The sequence below is a fragment of the Garra rufa genome, chromosome 3 (assembly GCF_049309525.1).
Source record: "Garra rufa chromosome 3, GarRuf1.0, whole genome shotgun sequence".
Classification (NCBI taxonomy): Eukaryota; Metazoa; Chordata; class Actinopteri; order Cypriniformes; family Cyprinidae; genus Garra; species Garra rufa.
In genome coordinates, this window is record NC_133363.1 from 38,564,577 (window position 1) to 38,590,617 (window position 26,041).

Genomic DNA, 26,041 nt, shown 5'->3' on the forward strand with positions numbered 1-26,041 from the left:
AATATCACGTGTGGAGAAACTGGATGTTGGTTTAAATGCTCACAATTTATAGCCTTCAGCTGGAAGGGAGGGGAGAGTAAAACTTCATGAGAAGCGGCAGCCTCTCATTTTCTGGATCAAGCAGGAGGGACGGATCTTGGAGGGACCCCCTCATGTTGACAAGTACAGAGTCATCTTTAAATATTACAGACTCGAAAAGCGACACTTTATGCAGACATATACAGTTACTCCATAAAGTATGTTGCGTCCAGCTATTTCATGTCAACTGATTGTCACTGTAAAGTTTTCTTGTCCTCGTTAACCGTGACAGACCGCTCTCGCACATTCATTGTAAATCGTTTTGCGCGCTCGGTAGGTTAACAGTGCGGTGCATGGGATGCTGTTATGTCTCACAGTCACAGTAAACTTTCATTTCTCCTCTCTTTCAGCTGATGAAAGCTGGGCAACACTCACCGGGAGAGCAACTGCTGTAGCGTTTTCTATTCATCATCATCATCATCATCCTCAGCAGCAGCATCATCAGCATCATCATCGTCAGTGCGAGCGGCACGCACCTCACTTGCTCCACATCCTCGGGGCCACGAGAGCGTCAGGGCGCAAAGATGAATATCCAAGTCCTGCCTGAGCACAAGCTGTCCTCGGTGGCCCCGTTGAAACAGTTTAACGTGGAGAAAAAAGAAGTGGAGCTGATCCTGGTCAAGGAGCAGAACGGGGTCCAGTACACGAACTCCTCTGTCTTGGCCTCTCCGAGCTCCCGCGGATGCACCTCCGGCTCCACTGAGACGTTGACCAGGGAGACCTGGGGCAAGAAACTGGACTTTCTGCTCTCTGTCATAGGCTTCGCTGTGGACCTGGCCAATGTGTGGAGGTTCCCCTACCTGTGTTACAAAAATGGAGGAGGTAAGGTTGAGTTTTTTATTTATTCTGAGGTCACCCTTTCCACTGTTATACATGACTAACTCTGATAAGCAAAATGTTGGCTACAGGATATATAATTATTTGGGAGAGCAGCTTACAAACTTACAAACGTTGTTTTTACGTTTAAAATTAATTTTAATTGCATATACTTTGTATACCATACACATTATGTCTCAAGCTATTACTAAAATCATAAAATCTGTTGAGTTTAATCTATTATTTATTGCTGATGAGTAAGAGCGTATACGAAAGAAAATAGGATGAAAATTCTGTTATGTTGATTTTTTTAACTGTCTTGTATAAATGAATGCATATTTTAAAACTTTTTTCTGCTGTAAAAAATACGAATTGTCCAATAATATTTTTTACTGTTTGTAATATTTATTTAACAAAGCAATACATACGTTTTAATCAACATCATATAATTTAATGACACTTAAAGTTAGGAACTGTAGCTTGCCACTTTATTCCAAAAATTTTGATTCAAATCATATAAAAATTATGAACCAATTGTTTTCTCAACAACCTGCCAACACTGTGCTGTTGTCTTCATAAACTAGATGTCAGTGTCAGTGAACTCATCTGGTAGTGGGCTATCAGTTTTTTTATTTTTATTTATGAGTAACAAAATGTATTTTTCCATTTTTAGGCATGTATTCCATCAGGTTTCAGTATGAAACTTTTTTTTGTGGAAAAATGAATTCATTTAAATGTATTGCAAGGCCTGCTGTAGATTTTAGTAAAATAAACAACTAATTTTCTCTACATAAATGATACACTTTCCATTTGCGTATCAATTATAATATCAAAACTATAGCATTACAGTATTAAAAATTCATGAGCAAAGGGAAATACAGCAGGGATCAGGCAGATTTCTGAAAACATACTAAAGGTCATGGGTTTAGAAAATTTCATAAAAAGACAACTTGGCATTTTTTAGTTTAATTTGACTTACCATTAAGTTAAACCATGAAGAATTTTCCATATCTGAATATATCAGTCAATGTTAAGAACTATGATTATGTTAAACTGCCTCTAATTCCACTGTTGATAGAAGCTACAAGTTACACATGCCTGTTGTTTAGCCTTCATTTATTCTTTAGCCATCTAGATATCTACAATGTGTCCCCCCAGGTGCCTTTTTGATCCCATACGTTCTGTTCCTGTTCATTGCCGGGATGCCCCTGTTTTACATGGAGCTTGCCTTGGGTCAGTATAACAGAGAGGGAGCAGCTACCATTTGGAAGATCTGCCCTGTATTTAAAGGTACGCTGAAATTTTTATTTAAGATAAAATGTACCAGGTTCACACATTCCAACTCATTTAATAAGTTCACTGGCCAACGAACCCCAAAACAAATGTTCGAGTATTGACTTTTGGGTGTTTCATTTTTACACTGACCCAACGGACACAAACAGGGTTAACTCAATGATCCAACAAAAGCCAACAAGTGTGTTCGCAGGGGCAGTGAACTAGGTTATACAATGACTCTGATGTGACTTTGAAGTCATTGCACACATTTGTAATTTCATATGTTGAAGCAAGGAAAGGCCTGAAACACATAAAGCAAAACGCATTCCACATGTAATAACTAAATATTTGTGACTTTCCTCCTCAGGCGTCGGCTACACTGTGATCATCATAGCATTGTATGTGGGCTTTTACTACAACGTCATCATAGCTTGGTCATTGTATTACTTATTTGCCTCATTGAGAAGTGAGCTGCCCTGGCTCAATTGTAATAACCCGTGGAACAGCCCCAATTGCACATTACCACAACTCATCAATGGCACCTTCTTGGGTAATGGAACCTCCTATGCCAAGTACAAGAACACACCGGCTGCAGAGTTCTATGAGTAAGTCTAACCTTTATTTGTATTATTGTTTTTTTTGTTTGTTTTTTTTTTGTTTGTGGCTTTACAGTACCAACAGTCGCATCATAAAAAAAGTCTAAGAACACCAAGTGTGACGCAATATCAATGTCAGTTAAAAAAAATTGCTGAGAGTTGATAGGCTTACTATTTAATCAGCTGCAGTCCGCTCAAGATTTGCTTAAAAGTACGAATATCCAGGTTATTAAACAAAAGGTTTTATTGTATTTTGTCTTATACACTTTATTGCCATCAATGGTTCCATGAAGAACCTTAAACATCTACGGAACCAGAAAAAGAAAAGGTTCTTTATAGTCAAAAAAGGTTCTTTAGATTTGTTCTTTTAAGAACTGTTCACTTAAAGGATCTTTGGGAAACCAAAAATGGTTCTTCTAGTTCTTCTATGGCATCACTGCAAAAACACCCCTTTGGAGCCTTTATTTTTAAGAGTGTAGGTGTTCCAAACACATTAAAAAAAGTACATGAAACATTTCCACTTACAAAATCAGCTGTTTTACTAGTCAGGAGCTTTCTTTTGCTTCACAATGTCTGTGATGTTTTTCAACACGTTCATGTTTTACTAGTTGCTTGTCGCTTCCTATGGAGTCTTGCTGATATGGAGCCTAATGGAGCTATTTCATTCATTAATCATTCAGCTATCGCTGTTTAGGATTTGTTTTCCACACATTCTTTCTTTCATGCCATTGTGCATGTAATGTTTTGCAGGGCTGGCAAAAAGCATGGCACATCTGTGCAGTGTCATCTGTGTAACAGTTTGTCTGTGTGAGATTATGAAAACATTCTTAAAGATATGAATGATTTCTTTTGCATCAGACAGGAAAAGATGAAAAGAGATTTCAAACTTGGCTTTGCCTGTGCCCCTGTCAGGCTGCATTGGAGGGGTTTTGGGCTTTAGTTAATCATTACTGCTAAATCAGTCAGGTGTATCAGTGCTGGTTTAGTATTGGAAGACTGGTTGATTTTCAGCCATTTGAGCAGTTATCATAATTACCTTGCTGAAGAAAAATTTGCTTGAATTTCTTCTTGAACTGTGAAGCTACTGTACAGTATGTAATGCTTCCAGACGCAAGATGCGTATGTATCTGGGACAGCCATTTGGATAAGCTGGCTTAAAGGCTGTAATACACGCATAGATGGTTCTATTAAGAACCTCGAACATCCATGGAACATTTTAAATGCAGAAAAGATTCTTTGTAGTGAAAAAAGGTTCTTTAGATTTTAAAATTGTTCTTCAAAATGGTTCCTTTAAGAACTGTTCACTGATTTGGGGAACCAAAAATGGTTCTTCTATGGCATCATTGCAAAAACAACCTTTTAGAGCCCTACTTTTTAGGAGTGTACACAATTTTTGCCCAGATTTTCCCCTGATTTACAGTTTAGATAATTTGACACTAGTCAGAGTTAGTCTGCGGATTTGAGATGACAGATTTCATAGAAAATCACATAGTGTATTTTTTAGCTTCAGACTGTGATTTCATCCAGTCAGAGGATATCAAACATGTTTGATATTTTTAGCTGATTTTAGAAGACATTTTCAATCATCTGCTAGCAACACGTTTCTGCATGAGTTTGTTGTGATCGGAACAACTTTAGAGTCTGGTAATGTGGGATTCTGAGTCGTTTAGTGCAGCGGTTCCCAATTCCAGTCCTCGCGCCCCACCGCTCTGCACATTTTGCATGTCTCTCTTTAGTTAACACACCTGATTCAGATAACCAACTCATTAGAAGTGAGGTCCTTGCAGGAACTGCGATCCGGTTGACATGGTCCCTGCAAAGTGTTCATTGCTCCCTGCTCCCTAAGCGGGGGAAATCTGTTTACTATACTTCGAAACATTCATTCACATATTTGCGCTACGCCACCGCATGTAGCGTCTTCACACAGATGAAACTTACTAGAGAAGTGTGACATAAGTGCATCTGTAAATAAATGCATTTTAAATTTACGTCTCGCACGCTTTAATGACCTTCAAATGGAACACATACGCTCGCTTCGAACTAATGAATAATGGCGGAATATCCTGTGATGTCCACTTCGAAGGGCAGTAACGTTGGAATAGAACAAACGTCGGAAGCGATGCGTGAAACACACAAAATGTGCAGAGCGGTGGGTCGCGAGGACTGGAATTGGGAACCGCTGGTTTAGTGTATGATGCTACATTTTCCTCTTTGAAGTCGTGTAGTGTATTCCAGTCTTTAGTGACATCACAGAGGAATACCAAGGAAAATGTTTTTATTTAGCAATTTTACCACATAGTGGGCCAGATTTACTAAACGGGGCAAATTAGCGTTAGAGAGCAAATTCCGTAAAAGTGTTAATGGGAGGGGAAAATTCTGCATGTGATTTACTAACAATGCGCACATTAAAGAACACAGATAATTTCCATAATGACCAGAGCAATCTACTAAGAGTACCGTAAATTACCGCCTGCTTTAAGACATGCTTTTTTTAGGCGTTAAATAATGGAGCAGTAATTCGATGACCACAAATGTAAGTAAAAATGTTAGTAAATTGCATTGCGTAATTTTTTTAATACTCTCCTCCCATATATTTTGCATATGAAAGGAAACTCATACAAATTAATATTCAATAAGGTCAGGCACAAAAATAACTGTCCACGCCTTTTCAGCGCTAATTCTTCACTGCATGTCTTAGTCAATTCTGACTACTATTTTAATGCCAAAAGAAGGTTTGCGCTGACACAAGCTGTTAGTAAATCTGGCCATTTATAGATATTTCTGCCTAAAAGTTCTAAAATATATATATATATATATATATATATATATATATATATATATATAAATGAATTCCAACTTTTTACTGTGGTATTTATTAATTTATTTTTAATGGTCATTTGTCACCAGACTGTTCAAGGTTCTAGAAAATATGTGACCCTGGACCACAAAACCAGTCTTAAGTAGCACGGGTATATTTGTAGCAATAGCCAAAAATACATTGTATGGGTCAAAATTATCGATTTTTCTTTTATGCCAAAAATCATTGGCATATTAAGTAAAGATCATGCTCCATGAAGATATTTTTGTAAATTTTCTACCATAAATATATAAAAACTTGATTTTTGATTAGTAATATGCATTGCTAAGAACTTAATTTGGACAACTTTTAAGACGATTTTCTCAATATTTAGATTTTTTGGCACCCTCAGATTCCAGGTTTTCAAATAGTTGTATCTCAGACAAACATTGTCCTATTTTAACAAACCATATATCAATGAAAAGTTTATTTCCTCAGCTTTCAGATGACGTAAGAATCTCATTTTCGACAAATTTACACTTATGACTGGTTTTGTGGTCCAGGGTCACATATCTGTGTTCCACAGAGAAAAGTAAAGTACATAGATTTGGAACAACATAAGATTGAGTACGCAATAACAGTCACTATAAACTATTCCTTAAAATCATCCAGGTATACTTTATCCTTTAGCTGCTCTGGGGTAGAAAACAAGCACAATGATTAGCTGTTCATATGTGAACAATTTTGTTTAAAAGTGCTCAAAATTAGGTCACTGAAACTTGTATGCGGCAGTCGAAAATCTGAAACTCTTGCCTACAATCTGTGTGTAAAACTCTTGATGTAGACTGAAAGAAAGGCAGCCGCTTGCACTTCAAAGAAAAGCAGTCCTTTCCCGTGTCTAAGGGAAAAACCAGAACAATGTGTGGAACAATGAAGAACCTACAGCACTTGCTGATTTGTTTACAACCAGTTATGGACAAAATCATAGAGACACGTCATCAGATTCTAGTGAGGGTTTCCGTGTCTTGATTCTTTCAATTTATTGCTCAAATCTTATGCATGTTTGTATATTGTGAAATCTCTAACATCACTGTAGAATGTGGATGTGCATCCATATATCTGTCTCATATATATGATGTATTTTAATTCATCCAACCCTCAAGTCCTTTTCCTGTCTTGGTGATCTACCGCTTCTTGTACTCTCTGCTTGTCTTGTTCTCACTGTCTGTTTAGCTGTTTCTCTCACTTTCTCCCTCTCCTGTGCTCTTACCCTCTTTTGGACTGGTTTCCCACCCAGCAATGCTTTGAAGTGTCATTTCCCCAGCTGTCTTCTGTGTGAGGGGATGTGGAAAGCTGTCATTTCCTCTGCTTCCCATCCCCCCCCCCCCCCCCCTCATGCCGCTCTATTATAATAGTTTTCGGCCACCAGTAATCCTGCCATCATGGGACAGCACACAGGGCACTAGAGAATATTCATTACTGTCACACATACAGCAGTCTCACATGCTCAGCAGGTGTGCCATACACTGAATATTAGATTAAGCAGTGTGTTGCTCAGAATAGCTAAAATGATGGGGAGAGCTAGAAACCAATCACAGAAAGAGGTGTTGAACCAGCAGTTGTCAACCCAGAAGCCCCTGATAAAAACCCAGTCAAGTTCATCGGTCTTACAAAAACCCTCCGTGCCACACATCTATCTAAAACAACCGACAACCAGACAAAAGCAAAATATGACAAGCTCAACAAAGCACATTTCATCAGCTTGTGTGCCACCCACATTTCCTTTGACTACGCTGTCTCTGGCAATCTTGACATGTTCGAGTCAATCACTGTTTGTTGAGAATAATGAACCATTACTGCTCCGTTGTATTGTTTTACACAGCAGGTGTCCTAAATCTAATTATTCCGTCATTACTGAAATCTTGTTACATCACACGCAGTCTCAGATTTAACATCAGACTGATGTCATGAAGACAGAAATAGTGGATTTTGAGAAAAAATATAATCATTTAAAAAGCCCAGACGAAGATCTTGACCATACTTATTAAAAAGTAATTCAAATTAAATCAATTTCATAATAGTGAAACCTTAAAATATATTTGAAAAAAGTACCAAGCTCTTGTGTTTCAGTTAATACTTTTTAATAATGTGTGGTTATAAGTCTTACAAATGCTATTTATTTGCAGTGTTTGTTTGTTTTTAATAATTACAGAAATAGAAGGAAGAAAATCACAAAAAAAAAATAAAAAAACAGCACTGAACTTGTGTCAGCCAGAGGGGTCCATAACCACAATGAATGTGCGGTTTCACAAACACTTCTTTGGACATTCTGTTGCCTGTTATGAAAACAAATATAATTTGCTCCAGAGTTAAGCAAGCTGAGATGAGACCCCACATGCCATCAGAGTTCCCTTCTGTGGCCATTTTCTGGCTCAGAGTACATAGCTGAGGATATGTTGAAATCATAGGTGTGTGGATTTAGCTTGGCGAGGACAGGACATCAGATGAATGAAGAGGGAACGCTTGCCAAGATACTCGCCAATCTAATGTAATTATTCAATTAGAGGAGGTTGTGCTCACATCTGTCCTGACCCAACCGCTGTCACCGAGACTGAGCTCAAGCTCAAGATCTGCTGCCACAGAATGAAAAGAGTGGTTATGCCTGTTTTTGAAGTTAGGAAGATTATCCAGGAGTGTTTGTGTTTCTATTTGTGTTTTTGGACTACACGTTATCACAGTTTGTTCTTTTTATAGTGTACCACAGTGACCAGTTTTGTCATTGGCAAATAACAAATGAATATTTCTCCAAAAAATGAAAATCTGCAGACATTTTACTCACCTTCAGGCTATCCAAGTTGTAGATGAGTTTATTTCTTCATCTGAACAGATTTGGAGAAATTTAGCATTACATCACTTGCTCACCAATGGATCCTTTGCAGTAAATGGGTGCCGTCAGATTGAAAGTTCAAACAGCTGATTAAAAACATCACAGTAATCCACAAGTAATCCACACGACTCCAGTCCATCAATTAACATGTTGTGAAACAAAATGCTGCATGTTTGAAACTGGTGCTGGTTAGGTATGTTTCGAAGCATGACAGCTGGTTATGAGCTGGAGCTAGTTGCCATAACCATCTCATAACCAGCTCAGGACCCTCTTAAACCAGCTCAAGACAAACTAAGGACCATCTTAAAACAGCGCAAACCAGCTGCCATGCTTCAAAACATACTTAACTAGCATATGCAGATTTTTTTTGCAATAGGGAACAAATCCATCATCAAGTTCAAGTGAATTTTCTATCGATAACATTGCTTTCAATGGTGAAAAAGTTGTCTCATCTGAAGAGAGAAATATGCTTAGATCGAGCTTTGTTTTTAAGCTAAAACAGTCCAAAATAGTTTAGTGGATTTTAGTGGACTTTTATCATCCGTTTGAATTCTCTTTCTGACGGCACCCATTCACTGCAGAGGACTCATTGGTGAGCAAGTGATTTGTTCCAGATTTGTTCTGATGAAGAAACAAACTCATCTACATCTTGGACGGCCTGAGGGTGAGTATATTTTCTGCAAATTACATTTTTTGGGTAAACTAGTCCTTTTAAGGCCTAATGAAAGTGCAAAATCAAAGAATAAACAAAAAGTGCCCTTAGAAGTCATTCCTGATTCAGCCTTATTACGGTAGTATTTTGTTTTCTGCTTGTGCTTGTTGAAGAATGCATTATATAGACTGATGCATTTTATAGGCACTAGTCACATTTAAGGTTGTAGCTGTAATGCACTGCACTAGTCAAGTCATGTCTGTTTTAGTTTTTTCGGAAAGCGTCTTTATAGAGAATGGTTCTTTAATACCTCTGTTGAGCATGCCAAAAGATGAGTTAGAAACACCCTAATGCACAGTTGTCTTGTAGAACATGTGGTCCTGATTGTCATTGGTTTTTTGGACATACTGTATCTTTTCTAGTGTTCGCTGCCTGCACTTTTGCTTTCTAATAACACACATATGTAATTATAAAAGATTTCATCAAAACTGTATTTACTAAAGTATTAGTGGAAAGGTCAGTAAATGAATAATCAAATGTAAGTGAGCTATTTGTAAAAGTATTTATTCTCATTGAAGACTGATATAAACCAAGAGATTTGTATAGGGTGTAGATATGTTAAAGGGCCAGGGGTCAATTGAAATGTCACAGAGAGTGGATTAAAGGTCAGACTGTAGCAGGACAGGCGGGTCGACAGGTCCCAGCGTGATGTTATTGGCAATGGTGACGGGATTGGACTGTCTTCCGTCTCTTGAGCCCTGAGGGTTTGTCTGGCTTTGCTTCTCTTCATTAACTCAGCCATGATGGCTTCAACATCCATGTTTCTGTAGACCTCACATTCACGTTTATTCCCGTACTCCCAGTGCATGACCAGATTACTTGTTTGATGGGAAGTTGAGCAATTCTCAAACTCTCCAGCTTTCAAGTTTTTTCTTTTAAATACAAGCATCTCAGTTGAAAACCTGTGCATCTGATCCAGATTTAATCCTTTACTGATACTGATGTCAACATCGTCAAATTAAGCTAAGAATATGAGAAATTAATTAGTTGGGCTGAAAGGAATTCGAAATAGGAATCATGTGGGAATAACACTTTGTCCCTTAATATTCTTGGCCTATAATTTTGCTTTAAAGTAAATAGACATGGATCAAGTCTGCTTTAATTCACATCATGGCTTTTAAACTCATAAACAAAGTGTGTTCAAATAGAGCAGCATTCGTTTTTCCTTTACAAGATACGTCTTTCAGAGGGAAAGACTACAGCAATGTTCTGGCAGTGCTATAGGGGTTTGTTTATACTATAAGAACAATGGCCTGTACTGTTTCTCCTCTTTGAACCTTGCTGGGAGGTGCAGCACAGGAATCATTTAGATCACATTCTACAGAGACTCTTTTCACGGGGTGTATCCAGATATTTTGCTAGAAACCAGCAATAATATTCATCATTGGATGGCTGAGAAACCTTTGGTCTTAACCATTATTCAACCCTTTTTTTATTTATGCAGCCATTAAAATGTTCAAGACATATGTCATCCCTCTTGGGGAGCCAGAACCTGAGGGAAAAAGGGGTTTATGGGTAATTTACGTTCTGGCGAATCTTTTGAAGCAATTGACGCAGCACAGTGTGTGACACATACAGTACTGTGTTTGTACTAGTTTGGCTGTACTAGTTGTAAAGGTTCTGTGTCTGTGCATTTTTGTTATGTGGTAGTTATAGTTGCTTGTTTCCTGTTTCCAAGTGTTTGTTCTTACATCACGGCTTAGTCAGTTACCTGGATGCACGGCCATATTAAAAGATACTCAGATGTAAATAACAGCATAAATTGCACGGCACGGTTGATATACTACTGAATGCGATCTGAACTGCTAATTTATGCATGTGTAAGCTGGTAAATCATATAGAGAAGGATTTAGTAAGCAGGAAAGGGCGTGATTTTTGACAAGCTAAAGTTCATAGGTGGTAAAGATACATATAAGCAGTATTAATTACGATATTAACCCAATATTTCACCTGCCTGACTGGAATTAATAAGAACAAACACAAATGTCAAGATTCTTGCCCTGGAAATCCTGGTTCAGTTTGGCCAACCACAAACACCTTCTTCCCTCAGACAATCTTTTGCACTTTTCTTCTTCATTGTTATAACTTTTGCCAATCTATAGTACTCCAAATGTTCTTCCCGGTCTAACCGATTAGTACAGCTCAAAACATGATAATAATTGACCATTTTCAGCTGCAATAATCAGCAAAGGTTTTGATGGTTCTGTTCAGTTCAACAATCTGACCAATCATCACACTAAATCTGCCATTTTGTCCGACAAACAACCAGACAGGGGAGTAGATTTACGTTGGTGGCCTTGAACTTGAAAAATGGTGTGTATTGACATCTGGTTGAAACAAGGTAACTTCTGATGTGCAATCATGTTTATTTTGTGCTATAACTAGTAAAGAGGAAGAGATCGGACTACAGGCACTACATCGATCTGTAATGACACATTAAAGACTGAAAAAAGGACCAAATTTAAAAGCTGAGACTTTCATAACAAAAGTAACTTGCTTTGTCTTGTCTGTCAGTGTGCTGTCAGATTTGTCTTTGCTCTGTGATATATTTTTCACTGCGTGAGAGAGTGTCATGGCTTGTGTGACACAATTCCAGTGGCGTTTGTCAGATCTAGTCTTTAAACAGTCATATTGTTTGATGATTTTTATTCTGTTTTCTTGTTTCTGTGTTCCTTGTACTTTTGTTATTAATCCATTACAGACACTACATTTGAATCCAGTGCTCACTAGTTTCTGAGTCCCATTGTTACACTAGTTAGAGCCAAATGCTTTTCTTTAAATCTAATAAAGTTTCTGTGAAGATTTGGTTAGAGTTAGCATATAATAAACATCAGTCCAGAGTAGGCAGTCTAGTGGAAACAGCCGTAAAATAAGAGTGAGCACAAGCATAACATATAAAGCACATGAAAGGGTGTAAAAATGTGCTGTAAAACAAGATTGAGTTCCCTAGACAGAGCTGAAGTGGACTGAATTCTCTGTAGTTGTAGATTCTTTATAGGATCTTCAGTTATCAAGACAATGCTTTATCATATTTTGACCTGAGAGAACATGTTCCTCTTTATCAGTATCATAAGAGGAGTGACGTCAAGTGACCAGGCAACTCCTACATACTCCCTAGAATCTAACTAGAATTTCAGTGGTTTATGATTCAGTGAGGCCCCCCACACCCCAGCATAGAGGTCCCTGGCGCCAACGGACCTGTACAGTGTATATTTATTCAAAACAGTTTTTGTGTGCAATATTTTTACCCTATGCTTAGCACGATTAAGAATAGAGCACATTATAATAAGTGTTCCATAATTTGATGAGGAAAACACTCTAATGAATCTCCTGGTCCCAGGGGCACTGTTGCCCAGGACACTTCCTTTACTACTTTGAACAAGGCACACAACAAAATGCACTGAAGTAGTGTTTTAATCTCACTTTCCATTTCTCCTCCTCCAGGCGCGGGGTGCTGCACATGCATGAGAGTAAGGGCATCAGTGACCTGGGTTTTCCTCGCTGGGAGCTCGCCCTCTGCCTTATCATGGTTGTCTTCATCCTCTACTTCAGCTTGTGGAAGGGAGTCAAATCCTCTGGAAAGGTGCAAATACTTCAGCTAAAATCTCAAATGATAGTTATACAGTATAGCTGTTTGTTTTTGGTCATTCTTTTAATGATGAATCTAAAGTTCATATATACACATTTTCATCTGTGATTAGTAAAAATATTTTTTATTTATATAGGGATCTCAAGGCACTGGACAAACATTTACAGATCTTTATTTGTGTGTTCAGGTGGTGTATATTACAGCTACTATGCCCTACATAGTGCTGTTGGTGTTGCTGATTCGAGGCATCACTCTCCCTGGTGCAATGAATGGAATTAGGGCATATCTCCACGTTGATCTAAAGAAGCTCAATAATCCTCAAGTAAGTTCATGCTAATCGGGCTCAACCTATTTTTAACTAATTCCAGATATATACTGTATATCTTGAATCTTTGAAGGGCACCTATTATGCTCCTTTTTACAAGACTGGTCTTGGGTGTCCCCAGAATGTATCTGTGAAGAAAATAGTTTGATAATGTACGCACAAAAATATGCTTAAAACTTTAGTTAAGCACTATAAGGACATGACATTCACAAAGCAGTCTGGAGTGAAATGATTTGCGTAGACATAAACGTACTTAGGTAGATTTTGAGGCACATATCTTTCAAAATAAAAGTAATCCACTGTGTCATCAGTGGCTCAGATGCTGGGAGAAAATGAAGACTCTTATGTTCAGTCTTAAATCCATTTTTTGCTTACGAGACGTTCATGTTAGAGCTGCTCTAGCACAGAGAAAATAGAGGACAGCGTACAACCAAACACAACTCGCTGAGGGCAGAAACTATGGCAATGCAGTTAGTAAGCGGCCGTGGGCGTGGCCTAAACAATGTGATGTCACATTTCTTTGAGAATCAAAACTGCATGCCTAATCAGACTGGTTTGGTTTAACCCTTTAACGCCTACGATCACACCCGTGTGATTTGTCCTGGCTGGTCCCTGAAGCGTACGATCACACCGGTGTGATTTGAACGTTCGCCGCATCACGTGATCAACTGCTGAATTCAAAAAGTTTCGGCGCTTTGGCTGGTGCTGAGCCAGATCGGACGCTTGTCATATTATCACAACTATTCAGTGTTTTCAACCATATAATGCTTATTTTAGGTTTCAGACATTTAAATACACATATGTACTAGCAAAACCATACATTTATAGCTTGTAAAATACACACTGATGTCTATGGAAGCGGCAATAATGATCCTACAAATATATTCTGACAACATATTTTATTGATATCATATACAGATTGTGTAGGTAACTATAAAGTTTACTCTCCTCTAATCCCAGCTCACCAGAGACTTACTTTAATGTCTTTCGGGAGGAGAGGATGGATTTGCGTGTTGTAAATCCCACAGCTCGGATTCAGCGCGAACAAACATGGCGGCGCCCATCACCCGTTATAGATCAACTAACGCGGTCATTATAAAAGTGTTTCACTGTTTAAATACATTTATTTGCACATGTTTCAAAATCGGAATATCAGATATTTCATAATATAGTGAGCATGCTTGTGAATGTTAATAATAAAAACAGGAAAAACTCAATTAAAGCCATCCATGTGTCTTACAGTGCTGTTGTGGCTGCGGTGTGTCACACGACGCGTGCCCATGGAAACAGTAAAGTGAAACATTCTAAAATAACGGTCGCCTAAAAAAACTCACTCTTGGGGGGCCAGCTAGAATATTTTAAACTCACGTGTGAAAGGGTTAATGGAGATTACAAAATAAGGAGTGGGTGGATTTTTGTCATTGTAGGGTGGTTTTGTTCACACACTGTCAACACACATTTATGTCTAAACACCATGTAAATAAGGATTTTGTATAACAGGTGCTCTTTAAAAATAGTGACAAATGCATACTTTTCTCACTCATTTATGTTTGCTGCAGGTATGGATTGATGCAGCTACTCAGATTTTCTATTCTCTAGGAGCCGGATTTGGAGTCCTGATTGCCTTCGCAAGCTACAATAAATTTGACAATAACTGCTACAGGTACAACAAATCTTTGATAAGTTTGTAAGTTCTCTAAAGGTCTATTCACACTGCACCAACAGACGCAGACAAGTGTTCATCAGGTTTTGTCGGATTCGCATTTTACATCTGTTGGTCAATTGAACATGTTAAATCATTCTTTGTCGGATCTCGGAATATCTGAGAAGTGACTGTTGCCATTGGTGTGCGTCTGTGCAGTGTGAATTGGCCTTAATAATAACATCTCTTCAGAATTATATAATGGAACAGAATCTTTCCGATCTTTTACGACAAACAGGTTCCAATGTGAGCAATATTTTACTTGAAGGCTTAGAATGATTTGTTAGCCCATAGCCCATTCCAGGTTACTAATACTGTAAAGCTGTGGTGTTTTTCGCTAATGGGTTGAAATTCTCATGAGAAAACCAGCATGTTATTTCCAGAGATCAAAAGTTAGGAAAAGTTGTTAGTGGACCAGCAGGTGGCAGTCACCTTGTGGGCTTTGTGGATCCCATTAGTCAAAATAACAGTCTGTAAAGTTTCTCGGGTTATAGTACAATATTCTTGTCAACTAGAATAGTGTCTTTGTGTCTCATTCAGGTGTGTGCTGAGAATTTAACCTCATCATACTTAATTAATGACACAACATGTAATTGAGTAATTGCAGAGGTGGAAATTACATATCTGAAGTGGGGTGAAATTGTCTGGTTTTTATGAAAGAACAATGTTGTAAACATGGTTGTGAATTTAAAAACAGTTCCCTTCCGGGAACTCGAGCCGCGTCAGGAACGCTATGGGGAACGCCATTGGCGGGCCGCACTCTGAACTGTGTATAACAACCAATGAAATGACGGGGGTGACGTCACAGGCGCGGTGACGTCACCGACCAGGAAGTATAAAGCACGTGCGTTTGAAGCCGGCGGCAGCTTTTGTCATTCAGCGAGAGCGCTCTGTGTCTGTAAAAAAGAAAAAAAAAAAAAATAGTCTGTCTTGCCATTTCTGCTGTTTTTGTGTCCAGTTTGACACACTTTTATTTGAGTAGAATGGCATCTTTACAACCTATTAAGAAAAAGAGTTTGATGGTGGTTAAGCGCCCGCATAGACAGTGTGTCCCTCCCTGCCAACGCTTCATTGTTGGTGGGGATACACACAGTCTATGCGTGGTCTGCTTGGGAGCGGAGCATGCACAGTCAGCCCTCGAAAAGGCTGGCTGTGAGCACTGTGAACGCCTGCCGGTGCGTCTGCTTCGCTCCCGGAAAGCCCTCTTCGAGGAGGGGGCTTTCACTAGCGTGCCCCGTGGGTCTGGCCCCGCTTCCGCCGAGGCGGAGCGGCGGCTGCACTCGTGGGGCTCGCAGCTCGATCTGCTGGAGGGTATGGAGACGGGTGATCCCCTATCTCCGCCCTCACTCAGCGGATCGAGCGATCTCCTCCTGGATGTGGAAGCCCGCGCTGCGGTTTCTTCCCCCCGGGAGGAGGTCCCCGAGTTCCTCTTGTCTTCCTCCGAGGAGGTTGACATTGAAAGTGTTACAGAGGAACCACAACCGCCATCACGCTCGCCTCACTATGAGGAGCTCGTAGAGGTGCTGACTAATGCGGTAGCCAAATTACACATCACATGGCCCGCAGAACAACAGCAATCACATGAGCCGCAGCGAAGCCGATTAGATGATCGCTTCCTGCGGACAAAGTCAGCACCTCCAAAACGGAGCCTTCCCTTCTTCCCCGATCTCCACCAAGAGCTAGCGAGATCGTGGGAAAAGCCATACTCCTCCCGTCTTTTCTCCCCCGCTGAAAATTATGGAAATGTGGGGGGGGCAGAGGAGAGTGGCTATAGGACGATGCCACGGGTTGAACAGACGCTTGCGGGCTATCTGTCACCCGGCTCGGCATCATCCTTGAAGGCTCCGTCCTTACCCACCAGGCCCCTTAAAGTCACATCTGGCCTGATGGGTAAGGCATACACGGCAGCAGGTCAAGCAGGGTCTTGCCTTCACACCATGGGCATCCTGCAAGCCTACCAGGCTGACCTGCTGAAGGAGTTCAGCAGCGGCGAGGAAGTTAGCGTCACAGAGATGCAAAAAACTGCAGATCTCGCTCTCCGCGCCACCAAGGAGGCCGCCCGTGCTGTTGGGCGGTCTATGGCAGCCCTGGTGGCCGCGGAGAGGCATCTCTGGCTGACCCTGTCCGACGTAAAAGAGAAGGACAGGGTCACGCTTCTGGACGCCCCCCTGCAACCATCTGGCCTCTTTGGTGCTTCGGTTGATACCGTTGTGGCCAGGCACCAGGAGGCCCGCAAGCAGGCGGCGGCGTTCAGAACTTTCCTTCCTCGCCGCGTGTTCTCCTCTGAGGCTGCTGCACCATCTAAGAAGCAGCCTCAGCCGTGTACGAGCTCCCATAGAGAGGCACAAAAACAGAGCGTTGCCGCCCGTGCTCCCCCGGCCCAGCCTAGGGGACCCGGAAAGCAACGCTCTAAGTCGGGGGCTTCCAAGACGAAGAGGCCTGACCTGAGGGTCGTCCTCCAGTCAAGGAAGTCCTCGGCTAAGCGGCCCTGACGGTTGTGGTTCAGGGCCGTTGAGGGCAGCCCCTCTCGAGGGGGTTTGCACCGTACCTCCAGGTGCGGGTTTCAGACCCCTTCGTGGCCCTCAGGAGATGAGTCAGCTAACCCTGCCAGTGTTACAGGGCGCGGCTATCTCCCGCGAGCATCCTCTAGCTGGTCCGCCCGGAAACGTAGCGGCCCTGGAGAGTTCGCAACCCCCGCGGGGGTTTTCCGAGGAGCTAATTCCGGCGCTTCCTGCCAGTTCGCTGTTTCAGGACTCCGAGTTAGTTCCTCAAGTAAATCCAGACACCAGTCTCGAGAGGCTGGTACCCTTAGTGAACTTTCTGGTTCTTTAGCACAGGAAGTATCTCAGGTTCGCTTTCAGGGGCAAGGCTTACCAAGACAGAGTGCTTCCTTTCGGCCTAGCTCTCTCACCTCGCACTTTCACGAAGTGTGTGGATGCTGCGCTGGCTCCACTGTGACTCCAGGGCATCCGCATACTCAACTAACAGTTAGCGGTTCAGCATCGAGGTGCTGTTCTCGCTCACATGAAAGAGTTAGGGTTGAGACTCAACGCCAAGAAGAGTGTGCTTTCTCCACTACAGAGGACCACTTACTTAGGCGTAGTGTGGGATTCGATCTCCATGCAGGCACGCATGTCTCCTGCACGAGTCGATTCCATACTGACCGCAGTGAATGCAGTAAAGCTAGGCCAGTCACTCACTGTCAAACAGTTTCAAGTACTGTTAGGTCTTATGGCAGCCGCTTCCAACGTGATACCTTTTGGACTGCTGCACATGAGACCACTGCAGTGGTGGCTCAGGACCAGGGGGTTCTCCCCGAGGGGAAACCCACTCCGCAAGATCAAGGTCACGCGGCGTTGCCTACGTGCCTTGGCCATGTGGAGGAAACCCTGGTTCCTCTCTCAGGGACCGGTTCTGGGAGTGCCTGGTCGCCGCATCACGCTAGCGACCGACGCTTCCCTTACCGGTTGGGGGGCGGTCATGCGTGGCCGCTCAGCCCAAGGCCTATGGAGCGCCCACCATCTCTCGTGGCACATAAACCGCTTAGAGATGCTGGCAGTATCCCTGACCCTAAAGAGGTTTCTCACAGACCTAAGAAACAAACACGTGCTGGTCCGTACAGACAGCACTGCGGTGGTTTACTACATAAACCACCAAGGAGGACTCCGCTCACGCCCCTTGTACAAGCTGGCGTACCGGATACTCCTTTGGTCTCAAGAGAAATTCCTCTCCCTGAGAGCAGTCCATATTCCTGGACATCTGAATGTGGGAGCAGACGTCCTGTCAAGGCAGGGGCCGAGGCCCGGGGAATGGATGCTTCACCCAGAGGTGGTGAAGCAGATCTGGAGAGTGTTTGGCCAGGCTCAGGTGGACCTGTTTGCGACTCAGGAGACATCGCACTGTCCCCTCTGGTACTCTCTAGTTCATCCAGCTCCACTGGGGCTGGATGCCATGGCACAGACGTGGCCGAGGCTGCGTCTGTACGCCTTTCCCCCGATCGCTCTGCTCCCGGGAGTTCTGGAACGGGTCCGTCGGTTTCAAGTGCGGCTGCTACTAGTAGCCCCGTACTGGCCGGCACGAGTATGGTTCTCGGACCTGGTATCTCTCCTAGACGGCTCTCCGTGGGAGATTCCCGTCAGGAGGGACCTCCTGTCTCAGGCTGGGGGCGCAATATGCCACCCCCACCCAGAGAGGTGGAGGTTATGGGTGTGGCCCCTGAGGGGGCACAACTCATAGGAGCGGGTCTCTCAACCGAGGTTGTTGAGACCCTTCTCCAATCCAGAGCTCCCTCTACGAGGAAACTGTATGGCCTTAAGTGGAACTTATTCGCGAGATGGTGCCGCGAGCGCCACCTGGACCCAGTCAACTGCCCGGTCGGTACAGTTCTGGAGTTCCTACAGTCTCGCCTATCCGCAGGGCTAGCTCACTCCACTCTAAAGGTATACGTGGCGGCCATAAGTGCCTACCACGCCCCTTTAGGTGGCCTCTCAGTAGGTAGAGAGCCCTTGGTCATACGGTTCCTCCGCGGTGCGCTCAGGCTGAGGCCTCGAGTGACACCCAGGGTCCCCACGTGGGACCTCGCTGTGGTGCTAGAAGCTCTCTGCAAGCCTCCATTCGAGCCCTTAGAGGAGTCTACGGATCGCGCCCTCACAGTTAAGACGGCGCTCCTGTTAGCACTCACCTCCCTCAAGAGAGTAGGCGATCTGCAGGCCCTTTCAGTGGCCCCATCTCATTTAGAGTTTGCCCCAGGGATGGCCAAGGCCTTTCTATATCCCAGGGTCGGGTACGTCCCGAAGGTCCCCTCCCTAGCACCGCAGCCAGTAACGCTGCAGGCGTTCTATCCTCCTCCATACGTGGAGCCAGGTCACAGGAAGTTAAACTGCATGTGCCCAGTCAGAGCTTTAGACGCATACGTCCACAGAGCTGCCACGTGGCGTAAAACAGAGCAACTGTTTGTCTGTTACGGCCCCCCTAAGAGGGGGAGCCCAGCTTCAAAACCCACTATTAGTAGATGGATCATCGATGCCATAACTACTGCTTACGAGTCCTCTGATCTCCCCTCACCGTTGGGACTCAAGGCTCACTCTACTCGGGGCATGAGTGCCTCGAGAGCTCTGACGGCAGGTGTCCCAATACAAGACATCTGCAATGCTGCGGGTTGGTCCACGCCCCTAACATTCGTTAGGTATTACGAGCTCGACCTCAGAGCCGCTCCAGGCTCGGCTGTACTCTCGGCCTAGTGCGCTAGGCCTAGAGGGGCAGCCACCTCCCTAGCCAGGAGGAGACTTCTCAAGGCGCATTCTTTCTGCGGAAAGAAGAGAAGTCGTTTCGCCACTCATAAGAGATCTGCAAAACTTTACCCCTTTTGTCCGTGAAAGCTAGACAAAAGCCCTTTCAGTCCCTCTTGTCCTGGCAGAACCCCCAGACAAAGGACTAAGACCCCTCGTGAGCCCGAGGGCCGAGGGGTGCCTCTCGCACTGGCTGGCGAACCAGGCAGAGGTCACGGTTCTCGTGTGCCCGAGGGCCGAGAACTGTACAGCCCTCTTGTCCGCGGAATGCTAGACAATGGCTTAATTCTCCTCGTGTTCTGACGCAGGATGCTATCAGACCGAGTGTACTCCGGTCCCTCTGGTTTCTGGCTTTCCCCAGACCAAGGACTAAGACTCCTCGTCTGCCTTCACAGAAGGCCGAGGAGTGCCTCATGCACTGGCTGGCTACCAGGCAGAGGCACCTACTGTCTTCCCCGTGAGCCCGAGGGCCGGGGATTGCAGTGCCCTCTTGTCCGCGTAATGCTAGACAATGGCTTATTCCCTCGCGTCCTGGCGGAGCTCCAGGCCGAGCCTTGGATCCCTCTTGTTCTGGCTGAACCCCCAGACAAAGGATCACCCTCTCCTCGTGTGCCCGAGGGCCGAGGAGCCTTGAGGTCGAGCTCACCGTCCTCGTGGGTCTGCGGACCGAGGACTTCCCACACCATCTGTCCGCCGAGTGCTAGACAGTGGTCATTCGGTCCCTCTTGTTCTGGCTAACTCCCAGACAAAGGACTAAGACTCTGCGTGTGCCTGAGGGCCGTGGAGTACCTCTCGTTCTGGCTGGCGACCAGACAGAGGAAGACTACCATTCCTCGTGTGCCCGAGGGCCGAGGACTACAGGGCCTTCTTGTCCGCGTAATGCTAGACAAGGGCTCTCTCTTTTTCCACCCTGGTTGAGCAGACACTCGCAGGGCTCGGTAATTATGGGGGCGTTGGTAGTCTCGTTCCCCATAGCGTTCCTGACGCGGCTCGAGTTCCCGGAAGGGAACGTCTCGGGTTACGTATGTAACCTTAGTTCCCTGAGGGAACGAGACGCCGCGTCTCGGACCATAATTCCCGCACCCTGCGGCGCTCGCTTCATTCCTAAAGAGCTGCCGCCGGCTTCAAACGCACGTGCTTTATACTTCCTGGTCGGTGACGTCACCGCGCCTGTGACGTCACCCCCGTCATTTCATTGGTTGTTATACACAGTTCAGAGTGCGGCCCGCCAATGGCGTTCCCCATAGCGTTCCTGACGCGGCGTCTCGTTCCCTCAGGGAACTAAGGTTACATACGTAACCCGAGACGTTTTTCAGGTACTGTTTAAATTGGTAAAAAGTTATAAAAGGCTTGTGGATAGCATGAATGAGGTGATTTCTATTCATGTATGAAGTGTTTTGGTATGAAGAAACAAAAGACAGTCTGATTCTGATTAATTTAATCGCTTAAAAGTCAATCAACGCCCACTTTGGTTGGCGTAGGTTAAATTACAGTAGATTCATATTCAAACATATTTGAAATTTTCTTTCAGTGGCTTGTCAATGTACACATCTAAAGCATGTTGACGTCTAAAGCTGGAACCCCACTGATCCAACAGGTTTTTGCTCTCCAGGGCACAGATGTCTTACTAAGACCTAAAATCTACAGCCACGTCAAAATATTTGCTTTTGTTTCTAACAGAAAATGAAGAAAACCAATGAAAATGTCAGTTTGAGGAATTCATGTTCACATTATTTACTTTTAAATAAGCTAGTGCGTAATATTTAGCAGCATTTTTTCACCTCTTTAGCTTTTGGCCACCATGACAATATGTTGCAAGCAGATTTATGTGCTTCTTCGCAGATTACACTGAATGGTTCCACCCTAGGACACACTTTGAAATGATTAAAGTCATGAATTGTTGTATTCTTTCTTGGATGTACTCTTCGTATAAATTGTTGGGTTATGAATGATGTTTTTGTAATGTCTAGTCGTTGCAACTGGCAGACATTGTGGGAACAAGCTTTCAAAAAACAATGGTAAACTTCAATCTTTACAGTGCACATCTGAATGAGACTTGATAATTCAAAGCATATCCACAGTGGGGATAAGCCACAGCTTTGGCATCGACTCGCTGTGGGTTTAAAGTGTTCAAGTCATAGATTGTGCTCAGCAGTTTTGATTTAATGTGAACTGTTATCTTGTGCTTTGTTGCAGGGATGCTATTCTGACCAGCACAATAAACTGCGTAACCAGTTTCTTCTCAGGGTTTGCCATCTTCTCAGTTCTGGGGTATATGGCTCATCAGCATAATGTCAACATAAAGGATGTGGCCACTGAGGGTCTGTGACTCCTACAACCTAACTGTCCTGTTTTTATTTTACTCTCTGTGTATTACTCAACCTTTTCATGTTTCTCAGTTTTACATTGTGCACTGTTCTTTCTTCTTTTGTGGTTAACCAGAGTGTGATCCCTGACAAACATTATTTTTCCCTTTGCTGATCTGTGTAGTGATTTTTTATATCTATGTGCAGGAGCTGGACTGGTATTTATTATCTACCCAGAAGCGATCTCAACTCTACCTGGGGCCACATTCTTTGCGATAGTCTTTTTCATTATGCTTCTGACCCTTGGAATTGACAGTTCTGTGAGTACAAGTAATCTTGTAATTATCTAGGTTTACAGGCCTGTGTTTATATTGTCTGTGTCATATATGTGACCCTGGACCACAAAATCAGTAATAAGGGTCAATTTTTGGAAATTGAAATACATAATCTGAAAGCTGAACAAATAAGCATTGATGTATGGTTTGTTAGGATAGGGCAATATTTGGTCGAGATACAACTATTTGAAAATCTGATTACAAAATATCTTAATGGAACATGATCTTTACTTAATATCCTAATGATTTTCGGCATGAAAGAACCCATACAATGTAATTTTGGCTATTTCTACTAATATACCCGTGCTACTTAAAGGAACACTCCACTTTTTATGGAAATAGGCTCATTCTCCAACTCCCCCCGAGTTAATAAGTTGATTTTTACCGTTTTGAAATCCATTCAGCCGTTCTCCTGTTCTGGCGATATCACTTTTAGCATAGCTTAGCATAGATCATTGAATCCTATTAGACCAATAACATCGCATTCAAAAATAACCAATGAGTTTCGGTAATTGTCCTATTTAAAACTTGACTCTTCTGTAGTTATATCATGTACTAAGACCGGTGGAAATGCAAAGCTGCAATTTTCTAGGCTGATAAGATTAGGAACTACACTCCCATTCCGACGTAATAGTCAAGGAAGTTTGCTGCCGTAATATGGCCGAAGCAGGAGCAGTAATACCATGCAGCACATGTGCAAATACTAAACTAGCTGGGAACTCATTTCTGATAATACTGCTCCTGCTTCGGCCATATTACGGCAGTCAAGTTTTAAATACTACAAATATAGAAACTCGTTGGTCATTTTTGAACGCGATGCTATTGGTCTAATAGGATTCAATGATCTATGCTAAGCTATGCTAAAAGTGATATCGCCAGAACAGGAGAATGGCCGAATGGATTTCAAAACGGTAAAAATCAACTTATTAACTCGGGGGGAGTTGGAGAATGAGCCTATTTCCAAAAAAAGTGGAGTGTTCCTTTAAGACTGGTTTTGTGGCCCAGGGTCACATATAAAGATCATGCTAATAGTCCTTTTAGTTAAAGGGGACATCGGATGCCCATTTTCTACAAGGTTGTAAAGATTCTTTAGTGTCTTCGTGAAATGTCTACAAAATATTTTAGTTAAAATTTCTCAATGGTCTTGTAAAACAACACTCTTTATACCTTGTCAGAAACAGCTCTGTTCACAGTGTCTCGTTTTGGTGCATGTCTCTTTAAATGATAATGAGCTACTGATTACTCCACCCCTCTTTTCTGTTTTTTTGTGTAATTGGTGCCGCGTTACCATCAAAAACAAAACTAATCCACTGCGTCCTCAGTGGCTGTGATGTCAGGATAAAATGAAGACTCTTATGTTCACTTTTACAGCCAACTACAAAACACCTGCATTGCTTACAAAACGTCGCTACAACTGTTTGAGAAAAAATTGCAGACAACGTACATCTGGCTGAGGGCGGAAATATGCTAAAACAGGACAATCCGTCAGCGTGACGTCATACTGCTCAGAAAATCAAAACAGCTTGATAATTGAGACCGTTTGTTTTTTTGGGGATTAAAAAAAGTAGGGAATGTATTTTTATCATTGTTGTGTTCACACACTGATAAGACATATTTATACACAACCATGTAAAAGTGAATTTTGCATCCGATGTCCCCTTTAAACACCTTTTTAATTTGTTTGCGCCATCTCATATTGACAAAAACAATGCAATTACTAATAATCAATATTTAACTAAAAAACTATGGTTCTAAAACATATTCCCTATCTTTTAAAGTAAAGTATATTCTCTTTAATTAATGTCTTGTTTAGATGGGTGGCATGGAGGCAGTGATCACTGGGCTGTCAGATGACTTCAAAATCCTGAAGAGGAATAGAAAAGTATTTACATTTGCTGTAGTATTTGGGACATTCCTAATGGCCCTTCTGTGCATCACAAATGTAAGTATGCTGGGTCTGTTTTTTAGCAGTGGACAATATGGAAATACTCCTGTTGATATTTATTTTCTTGTCACATTCATTGTCACATAAACATCAAATTACTGAAATCTGTGTAATGTCCCTACATAAAGACTTTTGCTTGCTTTTACTGTATGATATTTCAACATGTATTGGCTTACAGTCATGAAAACTTAGTGGATCAAATGTTCTGTGAATATATTTTTATTTGAGTATGTATATCATGAATAGACAAAATAGATGAATATTCAAAAAATAACATACAAGCAATATAATGATGAAAAGTCTTTTATTCAGCAGCATTTTGTCTTTGTTATATCTCGGTCATGACAGGGAGGGATCTATGTGTTGACCCTGTTGGACAAGTATGCTGCAGGGACGTCCATTCTATTTGGGGTGCTGATTGAGGCCATTGGAGTATCTTGGTTCTATGGTGAGCTGATATAAACAACATACATATCTACTTCCACTACTGACCGAATTTCTTGCATCTGCTAGTAAACTCATTGCTCTTTGCAGTCTATTACAGGTTTAGTACATTTAGTATAACCCAAATAAGCTTTAGAGATCTTTTTTTGGAAAGGGTTTAAGCAATGATTTTCATGCTTGTTAAACAAACCATTAACAATTATTTCACAAGCACCTGTGGAACAATTCTTAAGACACTAACAGTTAGCAAGGCTAACAAACATAAGGCAAAGAAGGTCACAGAGCAATACACCACAATGTCCGTAATGTAAGATGCCTAAGACAGTGCTACAGGGAGACAGGAAGGACAGCTGATTGACCTTGCAGTGGCAAACTGGTAATCATGTATCCCCCTAAATGTGTTCAAGGACTCTCAAGTGCCTTGGTGGAAGAGTGGGGTAACATATCATGGAAAGAACTGGCACTTCCAGAATAAAAAATTCCTGATAATTTACTCACCCCCATGTCATCCAAGATGTTCATGTTTTTCTGTCTTGAGTCACAAAGAAATTAGTTTTTTTCCAGGATTTTTCTCCATATAGTGGACTTCAATGGGAGGCAATGGGTTGAAGGTCCAAATTACAGTATCAAAGGGCTCTACATGATCCCAGCCAAGGAATAAGGGCCTTATCTATGGAAACTGTCATTTTCTAAAAAAACAAAAAATGTACAATTTATATACTTTTTAACCACAAATGCTCTTCTTGCACTAACTCTGTTCTTCGTCTGTGTACTCTGATTCAAAAAGGTAAGGTAGGGTGAAAAACGCCATCTCATTTTCTCCCCCAACTTCAAAAAAGACCCTTATTCCTCAGCTGGAAGCATGTAAAGCCCTTAGAATCTGCATTAAAACTGCTATTTGGACCTTCAACCCATTGGCCACCATTGAAGTCCACTATATGAAGAA

General features: G+C 42.4%; 1 protein-coding gene across 2 annotated transcripts in view; it reads left to right on the forward strand.

Moving 5' to 3' along the window:
* The window catches only part of slc6a2 (solute carrier family 6 member 2), a 32,298-nt gene continuing 6,257 nt past the window's right edge, over positions 1 to 26,041 (forward strand). The window contains exons 1-11 of one of the 2 annotated variants that reach the window (XM_073836066.1): positions 1 to 351; positions 429 to 900; positions 2,053 to 2,184; positions 2,537 to 2,774; positions 12,606 to 12,744; positions 12,938 to 13,072; positions 14,635 to 14,738; positions 22,262 to 22,386; positions 22,579 to 22,691; positions 24,520 to 24,648; positions 25,000 to 25,099. In XM_073836066.1, the coding sequence (XP_073692167.1) occupies positions 603 to 900; positions 2,053 to 2,184; positions 2,537 to 2,774; positions 12,606 to 12,744; positions 12,938 to 13,072; positions 14,635 to 14,738; positions 22,262 to 22,386; positions 22,579 to 22,691; positions 24,520 to 24,648; positions 25,000 to 25,099 (1,513 nt within the window). In that variant the 5' untranslated portion in view covers positions 1 to 351; positions 429 to 602. The remainder of the gene's footprint in view (positions 352 to 428; positions 901 to 2,052; positions 2,185 to 2,536; positions 2,775 to 12,605; positions 12,745 to 12,937; positions 13,073 to 14,634; positions 14,739 to 22,261; positions 22,387 to 22,578; positions 22,692 to 24,519; positions 24,649 to 24,999; positions 25,100 to 26,041) is intronic. The other variant, XM_073836067.1, reaches the window with a different exon arrangement.